We start from the raw sequence: 19,622 nt of genomic DNA on the forward strand, positions 1-19,622 counted from the left end.
AGTGTTGACGGACGATTTTGTTCATAATATGTCTTTTGGCATTAAAAAACAACACATGCTAGCAAAGTACAAAACTTATTTTCATCAAAGGGGATCCTTTAAGTTGTGAACTGAAATGGTGAGCTGTCTTGGCCAGGTCTCCCTCAGAAAAGAGATTTTTAATCTGAAGGGACTTCCGGGTAAAATAGAAAAAAACTGAGAAACCAAATGATGAGTTGAAACACTTCAGAGAGCTTGAACTCCTTAACCAGAGGAAAAACTTGTCACTATGAGCAACCTCACATTAGCCTTAGTTATTTTAAGTACTGTGTTGTTATAGCTTATTTTTATAGACGAGGTGAGCTTTACATTTTATTTCTCCTTTTTAAGTTTAGCATCATATTTTCACATGAGTTCATTTCAGGAATCAGGAATCTCCTGTTGCTTTCGCCTACATCACTGCTGCAGTGTTGCCGTGCGTTTCCTCATATATTTGCCCTCGCACTTATTCCACTTTAACAGCTCCGGACTGTTGATGCTGAAGGAAAACAAAAAATTAGCACTACTTCCCCCTGTAATTTTCCACCGCTCTCTTCGCACCCCACACTGCTTTGCTAGTGGGCATTTCTACGACGAGGAACCAGCTGTCTAACCTTTTTCACTGCAGATCAAGTGATACTTTATTATTTTCTCTGTTTTCTGGGGAGGCAGGAAAGCTGGGATGACTGGCGCAGCGGCGGTGCTGCCAAGTCAAACAGCGGGGTTTATTTGTGGACAAGGGAAGGGGCGACACCCACCCACCCCCATTCACTGGAGACTCTTATTAAGAGGAGAGACAGGAGGCTCTGGGGACTGGAAGGGGGTGTATGGTATAAGTGTGTGTTTATGGGTGCCTATAGCTCTGGTTTTATTGGAGGAAAGAAGATAAACAGGAGGAGAAGAGTGAGCAGAGGAAGGTGCAGAGAATGAACTTTAGTGGGAGGGCGGACGGATAAGAAAAACACGAGAAGGAGGTGGATGTTTGGATGATTTTTCACCCTACCAAACTGAGATATCTCCCATCATTAGATCCTCACCCCCTGCCTCGGAAAGGAAATCAGACAGGACGGAAGGAAGGAGGAGGGGAGAGAATGGGGAGGCTTTCTGGGGAGGCTGGGAGCAGCAGGCCTCTGCCTCTGAGATTGTCCTTCTGGTAATCCCTGGATTTCCTCGGCAGAGACAGGAGGTAGACCAGGCACGGCGAAAGACTTAGTGAGACAGAAAGAGAGAAAAGAAGTGGGAAGGGAAAGAGAGGCAGCGACAAAAGAGACACAATGGCCCACATATCGGTGTGATTTCTGATATATCTGGTTCCTATAACGGCATTTCTCGGAGGGGAATGGGGTTTGTGTGATTATTTAAAAATGTCTCCATTAAAATTGTGTCCTTTTTAACTAAACTGCATTCTCAATTATGTTTTGAGGGGAGCTTTGTTTAGTAATTTGTCACCTGTGACGTGGTGGAAAAGGTGCCCAGTTTGAAAGAGCCATAAAATCTCCATTAAAACATTAGAGGGGAGGACAGAGGCATAAATCAGAGGCTAGGCTTTCACCCAGAAGACCAGGATTCACTACCGTCATGCATTATGGACGAGACACCATCAGTCTGTGACTTAAGTTTCCTTTTCTGTCATTCTTTACTTTCAGTTCTCACTTGCTTTCAGGTTAGGCTTAGGCATCCATGTGGGTTTATCAAATTATCATGGTTTAGTCGACAGTTTTAGATGTTAGAAGCCTGGTTAGGGTGAGAAAAAAAAAATCACAGTTTGAGTAAAAACCATGAACTTTCACAACGATAACCACTTGTTAGAAGCTGGGTTAGGTTTAGACACAAAAACTAGATGTTTAGATTCAGGGAAAATACCATGATTTTGGTTAAAAAAAAAAGAGATTATCACAACATGTTTAAAGCTTTTGCTCCATTTTCTGGGCTACCAGGGTGACAATCCCATCCCATCCAATCAGCAACAAAATAAATGGTTAGAAACAAACTTGTGATACATTAGAAACAGATTCAATCCCACAGAAAATATGTTTTTCTCAAAACATAACAGAGAAAGCAGTTTAGTTGTATAGGATCCCAATTTTGCAGCGGCTGGGATGGATTTTTAGCATTTGGGTGGTTGCATATGCGCATTTGTGTGTATGCAGGTGTGTTGTGGTATTACAAGTATAAATGTTTGTAAAAAGCAATGCCCTCCAGCTCATGCTAGATGTGATGAGCTAAAAGTGCTGCTTACATTCAAATAATCAACTAATAGATGCAGAAAGTTGCTGAAAGGCTGTAAAGCTATTTTGGCAAAGCTCTGACGTTCGAGGTCACGTTTGAAACATTTCTGTGCTTGAATGTTTCCTTTACAAAGCCCCTGACAGGGTACATGAGTTCCTTGGAATGGAAAAAAAGAAGATCAGGTCTTCAGGGCCTTCTTGATAAAACTGTGGGAGACAACAGTGAAGCTTCCACGTGAGACTGTCCGGACAACTTTGATGTGGTCTTCTGTGACACCAGCTTAGCAGCGTAATGTATTCAAGGTGCTTTTCTGAGCTCGTGGGGTGTCAAAGATCAGACAACGCTGAGCCTTTAAAACGTCCTCGCTACTGCTACATGCACATTCAAGCATGAAGTCATACTGAGATAGAGCAGGGTAAAGGAAAATGGAGGCGAGGGTGTTTTTTTTACGGTTCTCTGCAGCAGCCGTAGCCACCCTTTTTGGGGGGCGACTCTGTGGGGAACAGGGATGAGGTATCGCACTTCTCCTATTCTTGGGTTGCCCTGGATGTTATTTCAACTCCCTACCTCATTCCCTTCAGTCACCCCAGGGTGCTGTGAACCCATTCCCCTCCTGTAGTCTTCTGCAGATGCCCACAGGGGAAGCCAGCAGTGTGTGTCCTGGGTCAGGGGTCCAGATCTTCTCTTTCTCAGGCAGTGAAACACAAGCAGCTCACAGGGAGACGCGAGCGATCGAGAGGAACGCACCCCCCTGAAACTGTTTGGACTGTTTTCTTTATCGGGGGCTGATTAAATGACCAGAGATAAAGACGAGGAGAGGAAAGAGATGAATTCTCACTCTGTTTGGATGGTCTGAAGTTAAAGGTACTACTAAGATTTTAAATATCAAAGGGAGCAATGAAGTTCAATTACATCTCATGAGCGAGCTGTGAAAAATTTGATTAATTTCTTCAATTCATGTGACTTGAATCAGGCTCAGTTGAAGCTAAAGACTACAGGATTTGAAATGAAAAAATGAAGAGCGCAAAGTTAGAAAAAAGGGGGCTAACCAGTCCACTGTTCATCTCTGCTCGCAGCTACGTCAACCACCAAACTTTTGACCCAACCAGAAAGCATCAGAATGCATTATGAGTAATGTAGGATTACTCAGATTCCCAGATTTTGACAGGGAAGACAAATGTGCTGCACAAAAAACAGAAACAAACAAGAGTTGTGTCCTAATTCAGGGCCTGCATCCTTCTAAGGCTGCATCTGAAGACCTAATGCGTCACATCGGGAGGACGAAGGCTGTTGAATTTCAAAGTCTCCTTTAAATGTGGTCTAGTCTGGCTCACTGCATGTAAGATGTGGATATAAACTCCTTTAAGCTGGCCTTGTCCTTTTTTCCATGATCTACCAATTTCTTCACTAAGGAAAACGACAACAACAAAATCAGAGCAGCAAACTACCACACTGAAAAGTCCCAAGGATTTGGATCATACATTAAGACATCCTTTTTCATCTCAGTACTCGTCTCCCAGCATGCAACATTGCAACCCATCGTTAATCAAAGGGAACACCGAAGCTGCGTCCTTTGATTAGACACGCCCACAATGAGCATGATTGCTTTAAAGAAACACAAACAAGCAGAGTTCTTGTCCCCCTATAGCAGAATGATAATGTGGTGCAGTCAAAGCATCATTTTCTGCTGAATGGGCTGCAAAAGTGAGACTAAATGTGGCTTAAAAATGTGTCTTTCTCCACCCATGGGATGCTTCATGGGCTAACCTATCCTAAGGTTCAGTGCATGATGGTGCACGGCTGGATCTTTGAGAATATGGTGGCAAGTGGAACTTTGGTAGCCAAAGACAGCACTTTTAATTTTAAATATTGGGTAATTTCCATTTATTCCATGATATGATAAAACTACAACAGTAAAATCTAAATTTTTGGGGCAGTCTTGTAAACTTGTTGGCTTTTGTTGCCCCCCCCGACTGTCAATGTTACTAAATGACAGGAGATATAAAGTTTAGGACAGGAATAGTTAGCGATGGAAGAAGTCCTCTGTACGCTGCAGCATCTCATTTAACAACACTTAGTTCGACTTCTACAGCCTTTAAAATTCATGTTCTTCACAGAATGCATATCCTAAATTAAGACAGAGCTGATATCTCACTTTTGATGCATCAGTTCTTACACTGTGCAGCACTCCTTTAGTGACTAATAGCTTCAAATTAGTCTTTGCCTCTGCAACTCTAAGCTTTCAGACAAAGACAATGCTCCAGCGCACTTGTTTTTGAAGAGGCAGGACAAAGATAATATTAAATCACACCACTTAACTTGCTTCATATTGTAGAAACTCTGAAAAACAGCTGTTTTAGCAGTAAAAGAGCTCATTGTGGAAAGTGGTTTTCAACCTGGGACCAGGACTGACATAGGAAAGAAGAAAAACAGAATGTTATACTGCCTAAATTTATGACATCTTCTCTCTTGTTGTCCTTTTTTTCTTGATGAAATACATCCACATAAAAAACAAAACGGCAAAGTGAAGCAATACAGTTTTGAGATATTCACAAGGATGCAAAACACAGCAGGCAAAGCTGAGAGAAATACAGCGGGATGAGGGGAAAAAAAGAAGATGTGTGAAGGAACAAAGTGTCTCACATGTCCTGTCTGACACTGGCTTTGCTGCACCTGACTGCCTGGTTAGACCCAGTAGCCTTTCCAGGTCTTAGCCATAGATTTTATAACCACTAACCTAAACTCTCCACTGCGCAACTGTAGAAGAATCACCTCCATATGTACAACACATGCGCCTCACAGAGAACAAGGCTTTATTTGTCTTATACCATTCTTTCACACTTTCAACTCTCTCTGGCTATTGTTCTCTGTCCTCCTCATGCTATTCCTCCTCCTTTCCTTCCTTTGTGCTCTCTTTCTTTTCTGTCAGTTTGCAGGAACGTGGAAAAGTATCTCATTGTTTTAGCAGAGCTGTGACAGAAAAAGTGAGTAATGGACAGAATAAATAAAGGGAAAGTGGACATAAGGGAGGGGAAAAGATCGAAGCAGGCAGGATGAACATGTGACTTACTTTCTTTTTTTGTGTGCTTTTCATTTGCTTTTAGCAACTTCTGAGTAGCTCTTAAGTAAATTTTGTATATTAGATTTTCTCTTCTTTGCCAGAGTTCAGTGTTTGGCCTCCACAGTTTGACACTTCCTTCTGTTGTCTTGCTGCCCGCAGCCCTTTAGCTCCATCCATCACTCACATTCTCTGATTCAGATTTAAGGAGGGAGAACAGGGGAGTGATGTAGCCGACAAGAGCGAGCTTTCTCTGTTCCAGCACCTTGTCATCGGCACCTACTCATTACATGCCTCAGACCCGTAAAACCTTCAAACAGGCTCACACTTTTGCAAGCGAACAGCCAGGATTTAATGCACTTCAAGGTCAATTGCTGCAAATGTACACACATCTTGATAAATGACATTTTCTAAAACTTGAAAAGATCTCTGTGATTTTTTTTATTTTATGTTGCTCCTACTCCTGCCCGACCCTTTCTGTCTGTTTTCCTTCCAGCGCTCGCTAATGAATTTCTGGAGTGCTGCTCTCAGATCGCAGGTTCCAAGACCATCCGTGCGGCCCGCCCCTTCCAGCTTTGTTCTTATAAAGCTTTTTATTTAATTACAATGGGAGTTTCTCACGCATGTATTAGACGAGATGAAAAAAAAAAAGAAACAGAAGAGAGAAGCAAGAACCTGCAGCAGCAAACTATGTGGCGAACAGAGTCAACGTTCGTTACTTTGGAAAGCGCCTGGCTGTAAAAGAGTCGGTCTGTCAGAGTGAGTCGACCACTTCAGCACGAGAACACCCACTCTGTCAGTCAACACGTGTGCACGCAACACACACACATGCACATATATGCATATACTTATACACACACACACACAGGGAATGTTTGCATTTCCCCTCTTTCTCCCTCTTCGCCTCCCCTGCAGTGACTGACGTGCTCTCTCATTCAGTCCAGCACAAACTCAGGCGCCATGGTTACAGCTGCAGAGATGTTCTTCCCCCAGGAGACGGACAATATTGAAATAACAACTCCCTTAACAACACAACCAACCGTGCACTCGCCCCTCTGCGTGTCTTGTGCAGTTTGACATGTTAAGGGAAACTACTGAAGTTGGCTGCGTTGCCAGAAAAAAAAAAAAAAAAACCTGGCAGGTGTGTTTGTGCCGTGCCAGCTCCTGACCCAAAGTCTGCTCAGGGTCTGCTTTGGTGTTTCTCTTGGAAAAACCTTTGAAACGTGGCAGACAGCCCTGTGGGTCAAGGACTTAAGGGCAGTGGCAACTCACTGGCACAGAATCAGCTTCTACAGCAGCAAAATTAGCTGCTCTGACCAGTTAGCCACCAGGCTGATTTAAGCTCTCCGAGCCTGGCATCTCGTCCCAATAATACCTGGATTTTAAAACGATTAACGAATCTCACGGTGCACGGAAAGAGAAACTGAAATGAGGTATAGTGTCATTACGAAGCCAGCAGGAGGGCTTCTGGATTTGGGCTGAGATATGGACAACAGTGTGGAAACACTGGGAGAAGTTTGTCAAAAAGAATAAATACAAACAGCAGGAGGAAAGGGGCAGAGATGTGGCCCTGGCAGGGAGATGAGAAGAAGCAAAGTAAAGACCAAAACGGAGGGTAATGAGAGAGTCACATATGCCGTTAGCTCATCAGTTGTCTCTTTGCGTTATGTAAAAACAGCAGACCAAAGCAAAAAGGAGCCCACAAGACTGGTTCGCAAACACAATGACCTCAGAGGGAGGGAAAGAGAGAGTCACAAGGTTGAGCTTGTAGAGCTTTGGTTGTGATTATCCCGCCGTAAAGGTTACCTGGAGTTTAAACATTCAATATGCACAATATGGGCATTTATGATTGCAAAAACATAACTTAATTGCGAGAATTACGACCCAGACTTTTTGACATCGGCCTCAATCAGTTGCGCAGCTGTATCGGCCTTAAGCTGCTCCACAAATCATCCGAGGCTGGATGCTGACGTTCCCCCTGCAGTATTTTCCGAAGTCAGATTTCTTGGTCATTAGGATCATAGACACGGATCAGTTTGGTGTAAAGTTTGAAGATACGATGAGCTGAGTGTTTAGATCAAGTCGGCTCAGATTGTCTAAGCGGGTGCAACTGTGTGAATCTGTCGCAGTGCAATTCAGAAAGCAAGATAAATTTGAAAAAAGCAGATTTTCTCCGTCAAACACACCTCTGGTTCCTGTAAGAGAGCTTAACGGTGATTGACAACCCGGTCTCGGCTGCCAGACCAGTCAGAGGTGGCGTGGGATTGTGGAGGGAGGGAGCAGTGAGGTTAACCCCTAGTGTCTAGGACAGCTGTGGGGTTTTTTCGGCTGGCTGGCGGCTGCACGCAATAAATTCTCTCTAAAGAGGGTTTACTTTTGATTTTAATGGGCGCTGTAAATTTACGGCACCTCGACTCTGCTGAAAGAGAAAGGCTTATTTTTAAAGGGTCTCTCTCTCTTCAGCGCTCCTTTTTCTTCCCCTGTTCTCTCCTCCCTTCAGGAGAAAGTCGGGGGAATCTTGCCATGTAGTTTGTGGTCTACTTTTACCTGTAGTCAGCCTGTATGGAAAGTGTATGAAAATATCCTGAAAAGAAATGAAAACGCTGCAAAAGAACTTGCGTTTCCCAGACGCTGAGCATAACGGCCTTCATTGTACATTAAGGTCACATTACATTTTTTAAAGAGGAACGCTGGCCCGCTTGCACAATTTATCCGCCTTTGTGGTGAATTCCTCTCAAGCGCAAAGCACAGAAATCGGAGTTTTGTTGATGCAGAAAGTAACGGCAGCCTTCCTGTCTTTCCGTCTCTCTCCCTGCAGGTGTTGTTTGCTTTGAACCAGACGCTGCTGCAGCACGAGGGCGTCCGAGCGGGCAGCCTGCAGGGCTCCTACACCACCGAGGACCTCATTACGCACTACAACTGTGGTGACCTCAGCTCCATCATCTTCAACCACGACACCTCACAGGTTGGTCTCCTTCCTCTCTGCGTAACTTTAACCATCCTGTTATGTTGCGGATCATGTTGACCCACTTTAAAGTAAAAAAAAAATATATAAAAAAAAAATAACAGTTAAAAGTATTTTTTTGGTATGAAACTTCTATTTAAAATGAAAATGGTTCATTTCAAAAATTTGCAAACCCAACCTGAACAGAAAATGTGTCTGTGAGAGGTAAAGAACACCACTGCACTAAATATTGACTGAAATGTTAGTAACAGCGTCAATAAAGAGATATAAGCTATGTTTATCAGGATTTTTTGGTTTCCGACATGTTCCGAGGTCAGACTGACTCAGGAACATGATTGCTGTTCCTAATTAGCTTGAAAAGCTACAGTCTGGAATAAACATCTTTGCTCTTGAGCTTAATGCCATTGTACACTGTCCTGATAAATAAATGAAATGAAATGAAATGAAATGAGAAACAAACGTAACATTAAGAAATAAAAGATGGTTCAAGCATTCTTAGGTGATAATTTTTAATTTTCCAAGCGGCCACCGTCTATCTAACAACTGGACATTACTGAAATGTTTGTGGAACCATCTCAGAAGGAGTCAAAAGCTATCAGATCAGTGTTTTTCATTGTGTGGTGATCTGCCACAGGATCAGCATTTACCATCACATATTGATTTTTCTACTTTTATTGCTTTCATTAGTGCAGCTGCATTCCTCTGTTTCGTGTTCAAACAGCCACATCACTATACTATATAGAATGTCAGAAAAAGACTTTGGATGACCAAATCCATAGTATGTCAAACACAGTATGCCAAAAATAGCAGGATATCCAACTACATCCATCGTTGGTTTTTGCAGTAGACACGCCAGCATGCCTTTCTGGCCATTCTGACCCATAATCCTCTGCACGGCTACATCAAATAAGACAAGATGTCTTGCGAGTATAAATAAGTTCGAGCCACTGAGAGCGCACAGACACGACAGTTCATTTTGCAATGCAGAGTGTGATGGATATAGAAGGGGGAAAGTTGAAGTTTAGGCTGTAATATTATGATGAAGTGGTACGTCCCGCTTGTATGCGACTTTAAAAAGCAGCTGCAGTACGTACTGAAAGCAAAAGCATGCGATTTGGAACAAAGCCTACGTCTCACAAACACATTGACAGTGCATCCATCTGTGAACAGCCAATCCTCTCCAAACCAAAACATGGAACGGTCAGTCTCACTAATTGTTAGTATCATGAACACTGATGCACGAATTTGTCAAGAACTGATGCAATCAAGTTCACAAGTTAAGATTTGGAACGTCAGTTGTGTTGTAGTTGCACATATGAGATGCTGTGTTAACTTTCCAGAATTGCAGCTACTAATAAACCTAGGGAGACCTTTGGTTTTAGGCTAAGTGTCTTAAAATGAGTCTGAATCATAGTTAATGACGACTCTTTACTGTCTGAATCAATATGCAATGATGAGGAGATACAGATGGAACATCCTAATGTTGCAAAAATCAAGCCTTTATTTACTTTTCTAGGCCAGTGACCCCAATACATGACATTTCTATAACTGTTAGACTGACATCTGGGTCTATATACACACTTATTGGCAGTAATTTGATCACCTCTGTTGGTTTACTTCTCACACGCTTCAGCTCTAACTGCCAGCTCCTATTGGCCCATGCTTTGAATTGTGATTTACAGGTTAATTGTAGCAAAATCATCCAAAAAATCCCCCCACATAAAAACCACTGGCAGTGGACTCAGCCAGTCGCTGACACTTGATATATTCGGTCCATCCGCTCAAACCTAGTTCAGAAAATCAAAACATAATCGCTCCCTATTCGCTTTTCTTTCAGCTAAACAGAGTTACACCGGAGTCGATTTAAACACCTAGTTTCCAAAAGGACAATGCACAAAACACAAAACGAGCACAACGCAAACAATCTGCTGCCACTACTGCACTTTGCCAAAACATACAAAATTGCGATATTATCTCCCACGTTGTCCCACTTACAACAACAGCGTGCTGGAGAGGGATGGCTGCATTTATGCTCTCAACAGTACGTTTCGTCACAGTTAGTGAAGTTGCAGCCAAAAGATGTCACGTATTAAATTCCTTTCACGCTGAGATCACGCTGCTCGGTGTGATCCTGATAACAGCTCAGCTCGAAACGCCGGCAGTCGGGAACAAAAGAGCAATCAACACCCTATACATCATCAGTTATGTGCAGCTTTTTTCGTGGGATAAAAATATTCTGCAGAAAATATACATAAACACGCTTCTCGCAAACTGCAGGACTGAAAGTTCAGACAGTGCAAGTTTCAAAACCTGCAGCTCCTTCAGCTCCAAAAGTGAGTCAATCCCCACAGACTTGACCTATGGTTTTGGTCTCTAAAGCTAATTTCCTCGGTCATGACAACTGCACAGGGCTGAGTTTTTAAATAACTCACCTGTTTACATTTCATTAAGGCTGCAGTGTCAAACATATATAATGGCAGCTATGCATATTTTCGTCTGTATGATGACAATAAAGATATTCTATTCTATTCTTTTCTATTCTATGCGGCCTGCAGGCCAAAGCCGGCCAACCAGACAGTCCAGTCCGGCCCGTGGGATGACTTTAGTGTAAAACTTACAGAGAAGACTGCAAACTGTACATTTGTGAAACTGTAAATTAAAAAAAAAAAACTCTAGATATTGACAAGTAAAATACTATATCGTTCAGTTCTAGATACCTGTGAGTGAATGTTGTGTTCCTTTTTAAACACACTACGGTCTGTAAGTTTTAATGTGTAAGCGATAAAATGAGGCATAATATAGTTGAAATAAAGGTGAATATTTTCAGAATGCACTTTCATGCACTGAAATAAAGGGGAAAAAATCAGAGCTGTGGTTATTTATAGGTTTTTGTGCTGTGATTTTGCTGGTGATTGAATTGTTCTGTATGTGGACATTGAACTAAAATGACTTTGACATCCCTGCTCATTTAAATTCAGGTTAAAAATCAGCTACAATTAAGATCATAGCCTGGCTTAAGTCTACTAACACAGAGGAAGACTGCTTATTCTTGAAATGTCTTTTTTGCTGTCAGAAATTAATTATCGTTTGTTTCGTCCCACGTATATCATTGTTATAGCCATTAACTATTGTAACAGTGAAGCCTTACAATGTCACTACAAAACTATTAATCTGGCAGATTTTTTTTTTTGCTTTCTTAGTTCCCAACGTCTCATATGATACGTCGCAAAGCAACAGATTGAGGTTCTACTTCACTAGAACAAAATAAAACATTAGCCTTTTCTTTCTCCTTTTACAGGAATACTTTATCAAATGAATCACACCTACGGAGGCGACGTCATCATTTGCACTCTTTACTACCACTGCAGATTTACACTTTCACCTGCTTCTTACTAATACTATTCAGTCTTCAATACCAAGTGATAGTAAATGGTTTAATTTCAGTCAGAAATCCATATTTACACACATAGATTTTTGATGGGAATTTTGGATGGACTGAACACCTTCGCACTTGACAGACTGCAAAAGGCAAAAAACCCCAACCCTGATCTTATTTTATGTACTTCCCCAGGTTGTTTTCTCCTGACTAGGTCCTTGGCTGTGCTGTATCTACTCTCAGATGTACGTTGCTTTGAATATAAGCATCTGCTAAATGAAACTGTAGAACTGAAGGTGAAACAGTGAGCACATCTCCCAGTAATTCTTTCCCAATGAACTAAAATATCCTGCAAGTAGAAAAGACAAACTGTGATCAACTGGGATCCAAACGGTCGTCTGCAATGTCTTCAGGCCAGGATTTTATGATTCAGTGATCACCTAGATTCAGACAATTGCCATCAAAGACAAAACTGTCTGCACTAAAGGTATGAAATTATATTTTCCGCTTTGCAATTTTCCCTTTACAGAGCCATCCAAGTGCAGAATTTTAAGCTACCACTAAGTAGCAGCCGTTTTAGAGGCTTTCTTTATTCTGCCAAGGTTTAAAATCCTATGGTAATCTTGTTTTGTTGGACTAGAGAATGGTCTAGGTTCTGATAGAGTCAAATATTCACATAAAACACAAGCTACTTGCAGCTACAGTCCAAAAACATCTGTAACAGTGCTCAAGAACCCAAAATCTCTCAGACCCTCGATTTGAGTTGGCAAATCTCTCGTACCCACTTCTCTGCCATTACGCTATCGTCACCTCAAACTTTTAGGCTTGCACATCAATTCCACAAATCTGCACGTTGCCGTATTAATCCTTCTCAACCTCAAGTTACTCGATAGTCTGACACTTTAATAGCTCTGGACTCGGCCGTAAATACACCATCTCACCTCCTCCAGCTTCGGGTTTCCTAACATCGCCTCTGCTCCTCCGGTGATGGGCTCTCCATCAGCCGAAAGGCCGTTCTGACGCTACACGCTGCAGCGTCTCTGCCCTTAAATGCAGATTTGCTCAAAAGCCCTCCTCGTAAATCAATTATGCCGTGTCAACCGCCCTCACTGATCCTTAAGTCCCATTAAACCCAACACGCCATGCAACCTCAACTCACCGCTCGGCTGCAGAGATTCTACGCAAAATATGAGAAACCTACTCAGACAGCTCTGTTCTAAAGCCTTGACAAAAGCCACACATCTCCTCTCTTTCACCCCTTGTTTCCCCATCTGTCTCTCTCATTGTCTATCCACGTCTTTCTCCCCGGAGGCCTGGAAGAGCTCGTTAGCCACAGTTTCACCTGCAATCCCGGCTGTAGTTGACTCCTGCTTTAAATCATACCACTTTGCCCCTGCTCCTCCTGTCATAACAGCATGTATTAACATTCCCCAACACATGCTACAACAATCAAGACGCCCAACTCCGGAGCCTGTAGCCTGGTGATCTATAGCGGCTTTTGTGTGTGTGTGAAAGTGAACTAGCAGGGCCGTAAAAGAGCAGGTGTTTTTTGATAGATAGGACTTAATCCCGAGGCCTCCGACACCTTCCGATGCTCCCACAGCTCAGTGTTCATCATGTTGGAAAGAGGCCGATGACGGGCTCCAGACCACAACCCAGAACAACGGGGGCAAGACGGGTTAATGCACCGCAGCGTTCGACTGGTCCCAAATCCATCAGAGCAACAAAGACGAAGCGAGAAGGGAAAGAAAACAGGCACAGAAAAGAAACAAGATAAAGGCAGGAATCATTACTTTGCCAAGGAGGCGGAGCCTAAGCAGAGCTATGTGACGATCGGTGTTGGTTTGCCTGTCTGTCTGTTTGTTAGCAACATTACTCAAAAATGAATTAACCGATTTGGATGGAATTTTAAGGGAAGGTCAGAAATGACACAAGGACCAACTGATTAGATTTTAGCAGTGATGCAGCTTATAGTCTGGATCCACAGATTTTTTCAAGATTTCAGCCGTCGGAAATACTGCGCTCTCTGAGTGCTTTTCTTGTTTTAGATTGCATTGAATCCATCTGCACATTTCCTGCACAGACTTTTAAAGCAAATGTAGCATCGCAATGAAAATGAATGTGATAGCTACACTTCTCCACAACCGCTATCTGCATTGTTTTGTGAAGTAAATTTTATAGGAATTTAATTCAGAATCAGAGATACTTTCTAGATCCCCGAAGGAAAATTGCTTACGTTACAGTTGTTCTCATTCAAGTCTTAAAATATAAAATGGACACAAACAGAAAAATATGGCCTACAGGTATAACGATAAATAAAAAAAGCATAAAATGTAAAAATGTGCATTGTAATGATAAAAATGTAAGTATACAGTGTCATAAATAGCAACAAAGCACAGAAAATTAGATTAGTTAGTGCACATTATTTAAGTGTCAACTCAAGAATATTAGTCATCTGTTTGCAGGTGAAACATAATTGCTTTAGTCTGTGTTTTGTACAGACCTTTATTTTTCAATATGTGTTTTTATGGTTCAAGAAGAAAAAATAAAAGGAAAGAAGAAAATGTAAGTGGACAGGAGAGGGGAAAAAAGGACTTCAAAGAGCCAAATCAAACAGAAAAGGAAAGAAAAGAAGTAAACTGCTGGCAGGACACATGACAGAGCAACTGAGAAAGTGAGAGCAGAGCAGATCCAGTAGTGAGGAAGGGAGCGAATATCTCGCTGTCACTTTACATTTCCTGTGCAGGTCAGGATAGAGAGCAGCTAATGGCCTTTCCTGTGATACCTTATCTGCATTTACAGCTACACTCCCACCTTGACCCCTCTCTGACCGGACACTTTTTTTTCCTCTCGTCATGAAACACTCAAACTATCCTCACTCATCGGAGCAACAACAAGGTCTTTCTTCACATCTCTTTCTGTTTAACTTTATTCCCTGATGTTCATCCAGATCTGCACCATTTTATCTATTGTTCAAGGCGTCCTGTCGATCCAGATGAACCTCACTCACCATGAGAAAGTACAAATAGTACAGAAAAAATAAAATCTGCAAAAAAGCAAGAAAAAAACCCCCAGCGAAAATCTGGCAGCAAGAACACCCCACAAAAAATATTAAAAACTGTAAAAAGAATTTCAAATATTATTAAAATAATAAAGGTGTTACCAGTAAACATGTAGATTTACAGTCATACATGTAAAAAACACATCACTATTTGTAAAATTATATATTTTTGATCAGTTTTCATCTAAATTAATGTTTTTTTTCTGTGATTTGATTAACAAGGAAAATTTTTAAAAAAATGAACTATTTTTCAGTCCTGAATTTACATAAGTTTTCTTTCAAATATTAGCAAATACCTATAATTAATATTTTTTTCTGATTTAAATACAGGAGAAAATACTGCAACTTTAAAGTCATGCCACTGTAAAACAACAATTTCACATTTATAAAAATATCGATTTTTAAAATTTCTCGTGACGCTACAGGACTTTGATCTTTACTAGCTTTCTGTAATTGACCAAAACAGAAAAAAAAAAAAAATCCATAAAATAACAGTAAAATGTTAAAAAAAATGACAATTAAAAACTTTACTTTTTTTTTACAGTGAATACGGGGTAGTGGTCTACTGATACTTAAGTGAGTAATGTCACCGTTGTCAAACAAACAATTTGGATTTGATCCGAGTCTGAAGCTAACAACCTGCCAAACGTGAATAATTTTGACTAGAATTTGTTTTCTTACATGTGAATATTACTCTAGATGACATATTCAAGCAAAATACGACCAGGTTGTCATGCAGCTGAAACGCAGAGAGATCTAAACCACAAGTTTAGCGACGGAAAATGTAAAATTTCTAAGCACTGGCACTGAAGAACTCCATATTAATTTATCGTGAATACATGCAACACACGTCACAAATAAAATAAACACACGTGTGATGTAACTGTGTATCAGAACCATTCAGTCATTATGTGAAACAGATTAAGAAGAGGAGCTCAGGGACTAAATGAGGCAGACTTTGGACGGATGCTGAAGAGAACCTTGTTCACACGTGGAACAATAAATCCCTCCATGTATTCAGACTCTGACGCACACATATTTATTTACACACCATTTGCAGCTGTTCTACTGTTGTGTCAACTTGTAGCTCACTTGTAGACAGCAGTTGTTCTGTATCCAAGCCTGTGTTTACTTGTCACACGCTAATACAAGCCCAGATTAAACATGTCTGCATACGTGCACGGAAGCTTTTCTATTGTCGTCCCGTCATCTTTTCATTCTTTACGACTTGGGAAGAAAGACTGAAGGCAGAGTGGCTTCACGTGTTCTCCAGGTTATGCAGGAGGAGGAAGGACTTAAAGGAAGGTTTGAAATAATGTTCTAGAATGTAGTACCAAAGGATCGGTGGGGAACAAATCAGGAACATACTGATAAGTCATCAAGGAGCAGTTCTTGAACTTTAATTTTAAACTTAAACGTATCAATTTGCATCTCAATTGTAAAAAGAAATCAAAATTCTTTGCAGCATCCACGTGAAAAATCTGTACCTTTATTGTACACATATTTGCGGTTATTTTCACCATTTCATGTCACAATATTAACCATGTTTTCTGTCACTCCTGCTGCCAAATGTACCAAAGTAACATACCATTTTAAGCATTTAATAACTATTTCCTCTTCACTTGCTGATTTTCTGACCACTATTTACCCAGTCTCTGTCCCATGAAATAAAATAGTGCACCATTTAACAGATTTTACTCATGAGGTTCCAAAATACCTCATGCTATGCACATTTCCATGTTAATAATATAGTTTTTTAGGGTCTACTAGAATATGTTAATGTCCTTTAATGTTCAGAAATAATCATTCTTTTTCACCTGCTGTACATTGCTGCAGCATCTTCATCTTAAATATGGCATTTTAGCTCCTGTCTTTTAAAAAAAAAGCTTAGTCTGCTCCGATTTGTCAACTGGTCGGATAAAAGCGAGGTAACATTGGATACATATTATAATCGTACATTTTTGAGTCTACGCAGAGAGATGTAGCTCTAAAATAAGCAGCTATAGTGAGGACATAATGGCAGACTGTGAGGCAGCTGCTCATTCTGTGAGCTAAACTAGCTGCAGAGGAGGCGTTATGCAGATGTGCCGCACGATTACGCAAATACGTAACGGAAGAACACCCACACTCCCTTCGGATTTGAGGCTTTGACCTCTTACATGCATTGAGAAGCTATAACACACCGAAGGAAACGGAAAACCCAAAAAGCACAACATGGACTCTGCAAAAACAAACCAAGGCACGCAGTAACAAGATTAGCATGGAACTCAAATTCTGTGGTAATCTGCACAGTGGGTCTGCAGACATCGGGGCCAACATCATATACTTACTGACACTGCCATTATTCAAGAAAAAAAAATCCATTACAGCACATGGAAAAGAATTTCAACCACAACAGCACAAACAGGGCTCAGCTAAGGAAAGACGTCTTTATTACCGGCAGCAAACGGCATCAATAGATGGAGCCGAGCGACGGGATGCACTCATGCATTTTAGATGCTATTGCACATATATCAAGTGAAAGAGCTAAAAATAACTCAGGATGGGCGATAAAGAAGGGCTGAAGACGGAGAAAGAGAGACATTATGTAGGTTTAGGTGTGTCTGTGTGTTGCTGCTACTGAACCGCTGCTCATCTTAGCAGATTAGCAACCTGAAGAATCCACTGATGGAGCCAAAAGTGGAACAGAGCCAGCATGGTCCTGTCTGCCTCGTAATAAATCACACAGCAATTAAACGCACTCATTGATGTACTGCACTGGTGCAGTCCACTCAGTACGGCACACACACTTATAAACAGTCTTCTTTGTCTACGGGTGCTTTCACACATACGCCTTTTGGTCCGCTTAAAGCGGACTGGAGTCCGCAACACCAGCAAGTACAGTTCGTTTGGGCTGGTGTGAAAGCAGACCAGATGTTTTTGGTTCGGACTAAAGAACCGGACCGAGACCACCTTCGAGAGGTGGTCTCGGTCCGCTTCTATGTGAACTCCAGTTCGGTTCGCTCCTGGTGAGAACACAAACCTGTCTCCATTCGGACCGGCTTGATGGCGCAGCAGACGTTTTGGTCTACGGGAGCTTCCGTAGCAACCTGCAGGCAGGGGGAATTTTGGGATAATGATAACGTCTTGCAATACATCTTCTCCGTGCCAAAAACGACTGTGTAATGTTCTCGTACCGAATGCGAGCTTCATACTGGAACAACAGCAGTATTTGTGCTTGCTGCATAAAGCAATGATACGAATATATGGTACCAAGAACGAACAGGAGAGCATAGTTCATTGTTTACGAATAAACCTCGATCCATGGAATAAACACAGCCTGTTTTCTTCTGGGATTTTTCCCTCTTCACATGCTGCGCCAATCAGCGTTCACCTACGTCATTATTTTTGTGAACAGCGCCACCAAACGACAAGGGGGAGATATAACATTCATCGTAATTGGTTCAACTGCGAAAACACTGGTGTGAATGCGAACTGAACCAGTTGAAATTAGCAACATTGTAACAACTTTTGGGTCCAAACGAACCACTCTAACGGACTAACAGGTGTGAAAGCACCCTACAAATGTAAAGCCAGTACACACATACGGTGTTGACACGTCTCTCCGCCCTTTTTCTCCTTCTTATATTGATGCTTTCTCATTTAAAAACCAACCCGTACAGCAGCGTTGGTCATTTTCTGTCAAGCCGTCACTTCAGAAACACTTGTGGCTGCCAGGTGTCACACTCAAATGGGCACCAACGCCCCCGTTCAACCAGCTCCTTTCTTTCCATCTCAAATTTTCTCTAACACCCTTTCTTTCTATTACCGTTTGATGTACAATTTAAATGATTCATCAACTCTTAATTCTGCCATGGGATTTCCAACGTAAGAGCTTTTAAGCTCTCATTTTCTCACGCCCTCTTTCTTCCTCTCAGCTGCCTCACTTCATCAACAGCTCCCTGCCAGCCCACGACCGCATGACGGCCCAGCAGATTGACAGCTACTTCCGCCAGGAGCTCATCTACAAACGCAACGAGCGAATGGCCCGACGGGTGTCTGCCCTGCTGCAGAGGAACCCCAACCAGACCTACTTTTTTGCTTTCGGTGCAGGTAAGACCTTCACACGGCATGCAGGATCAGATACGGGTTCCATTTACTTCCTCTGCCACATCCGCTGGCCTTTGACCTGCTGGATAAACAATGAAGATGCATCATGGCAGTACTTTGCAAGTGGAGCTGAGAGCATGTGTTTTTCTATAATTGTGAAGAGGAAGAGAGATCGGCTTTGCTTCGGTCTGTCACAGAGATTCTGTCAGTGCTAATGTGTGTTTATGGTGAACAAATTTGCTCTCTTTTGTGTTTGAAAGCAAAACTGGAGAAAAAGCAGGACAATAATGGTGTACAATGGTTCCCAGATCTCTTTCATGTGGAAAAAAAAGTGTATGTCTATGCAATTGGACGCTCACACACTCACATGTGCACACACACACCCACAGAAGTCTCAATAACAGCCAGCTCCCACCTCAGAAATGAAGAAACCATGAGCTGTTTGTTTCAATTAGCATTCCTGGCTAATGCTGCTAATGTTTCCTGAATGGTGTAGTGTGTCCTCAGGGAAGTGTGTGTGTATGTGTGTGTGAGCACATGTAAATGTGTTTGTCCATGAAAACAGGTGGTGGGTGGGTACCTGTGTGTCTGTTTACTGTATGACTGTGTGTCTGTGTTTATGCATCTGAAAATGGGTGGTACTGCCTCTAGGGTGTGTGTGTGTGTGCACGTATATGTGTGTGTATATGCCATAGTGTGTGATTAATGCCGAATGCCTTGTTCCTTCCTTTGAGCATTGTTGCTCCCTGCACTATTTGTGGTGTTTGGACAGGGCTGCTGTTGCACCATCCAGCTGTTTGTGCAGATGTTAGTCAACGCTGCACGT

The 19,622-nt window shown here is 41.9% G+C and overlaps 1 protein-coding gene across 1 annotated transcript in view; it reads left to right on the forward strand.

Annotated features, from left to right (window-relative positions):
- Positions 1-19,622, forward strand: part of trabd2b (TraB domain containing 2B) — an 87,544-nt gene that overhangs the window by 35,241 nt on the left and 32,681 nt on the right. Inside the window, exons 3-4 of the mRNA XM_022211453.2 lie at positions 8,124-8,270; positions 18,625-18,799. Coding sequence (XP_022067145.2) covers positions 8,124-8,270; positions 18,625-18,799 — 322 coding nt within the window. The remainder of the gene's footprint in view (positions 1-8,123; positions 8,271-18,624; positions 18,800-19,622) is intronic.

This window comes from Acanthochromis polyacanthus, chromosome 4 (assembly GCF_021347895.1).
Source record: "Acanthochromis polyacanthus isolate Apoly-LR-REF ecotype Palm Island chromosome 4, KAUST_Apoly_ChrSc, whole genome shotgun sequence".
NCBI lineage: Eukaryota > Metazoa > Chordata > Actinopteri > Pomacentridae > Acanthochromis > Acanthochromis polyacanthus.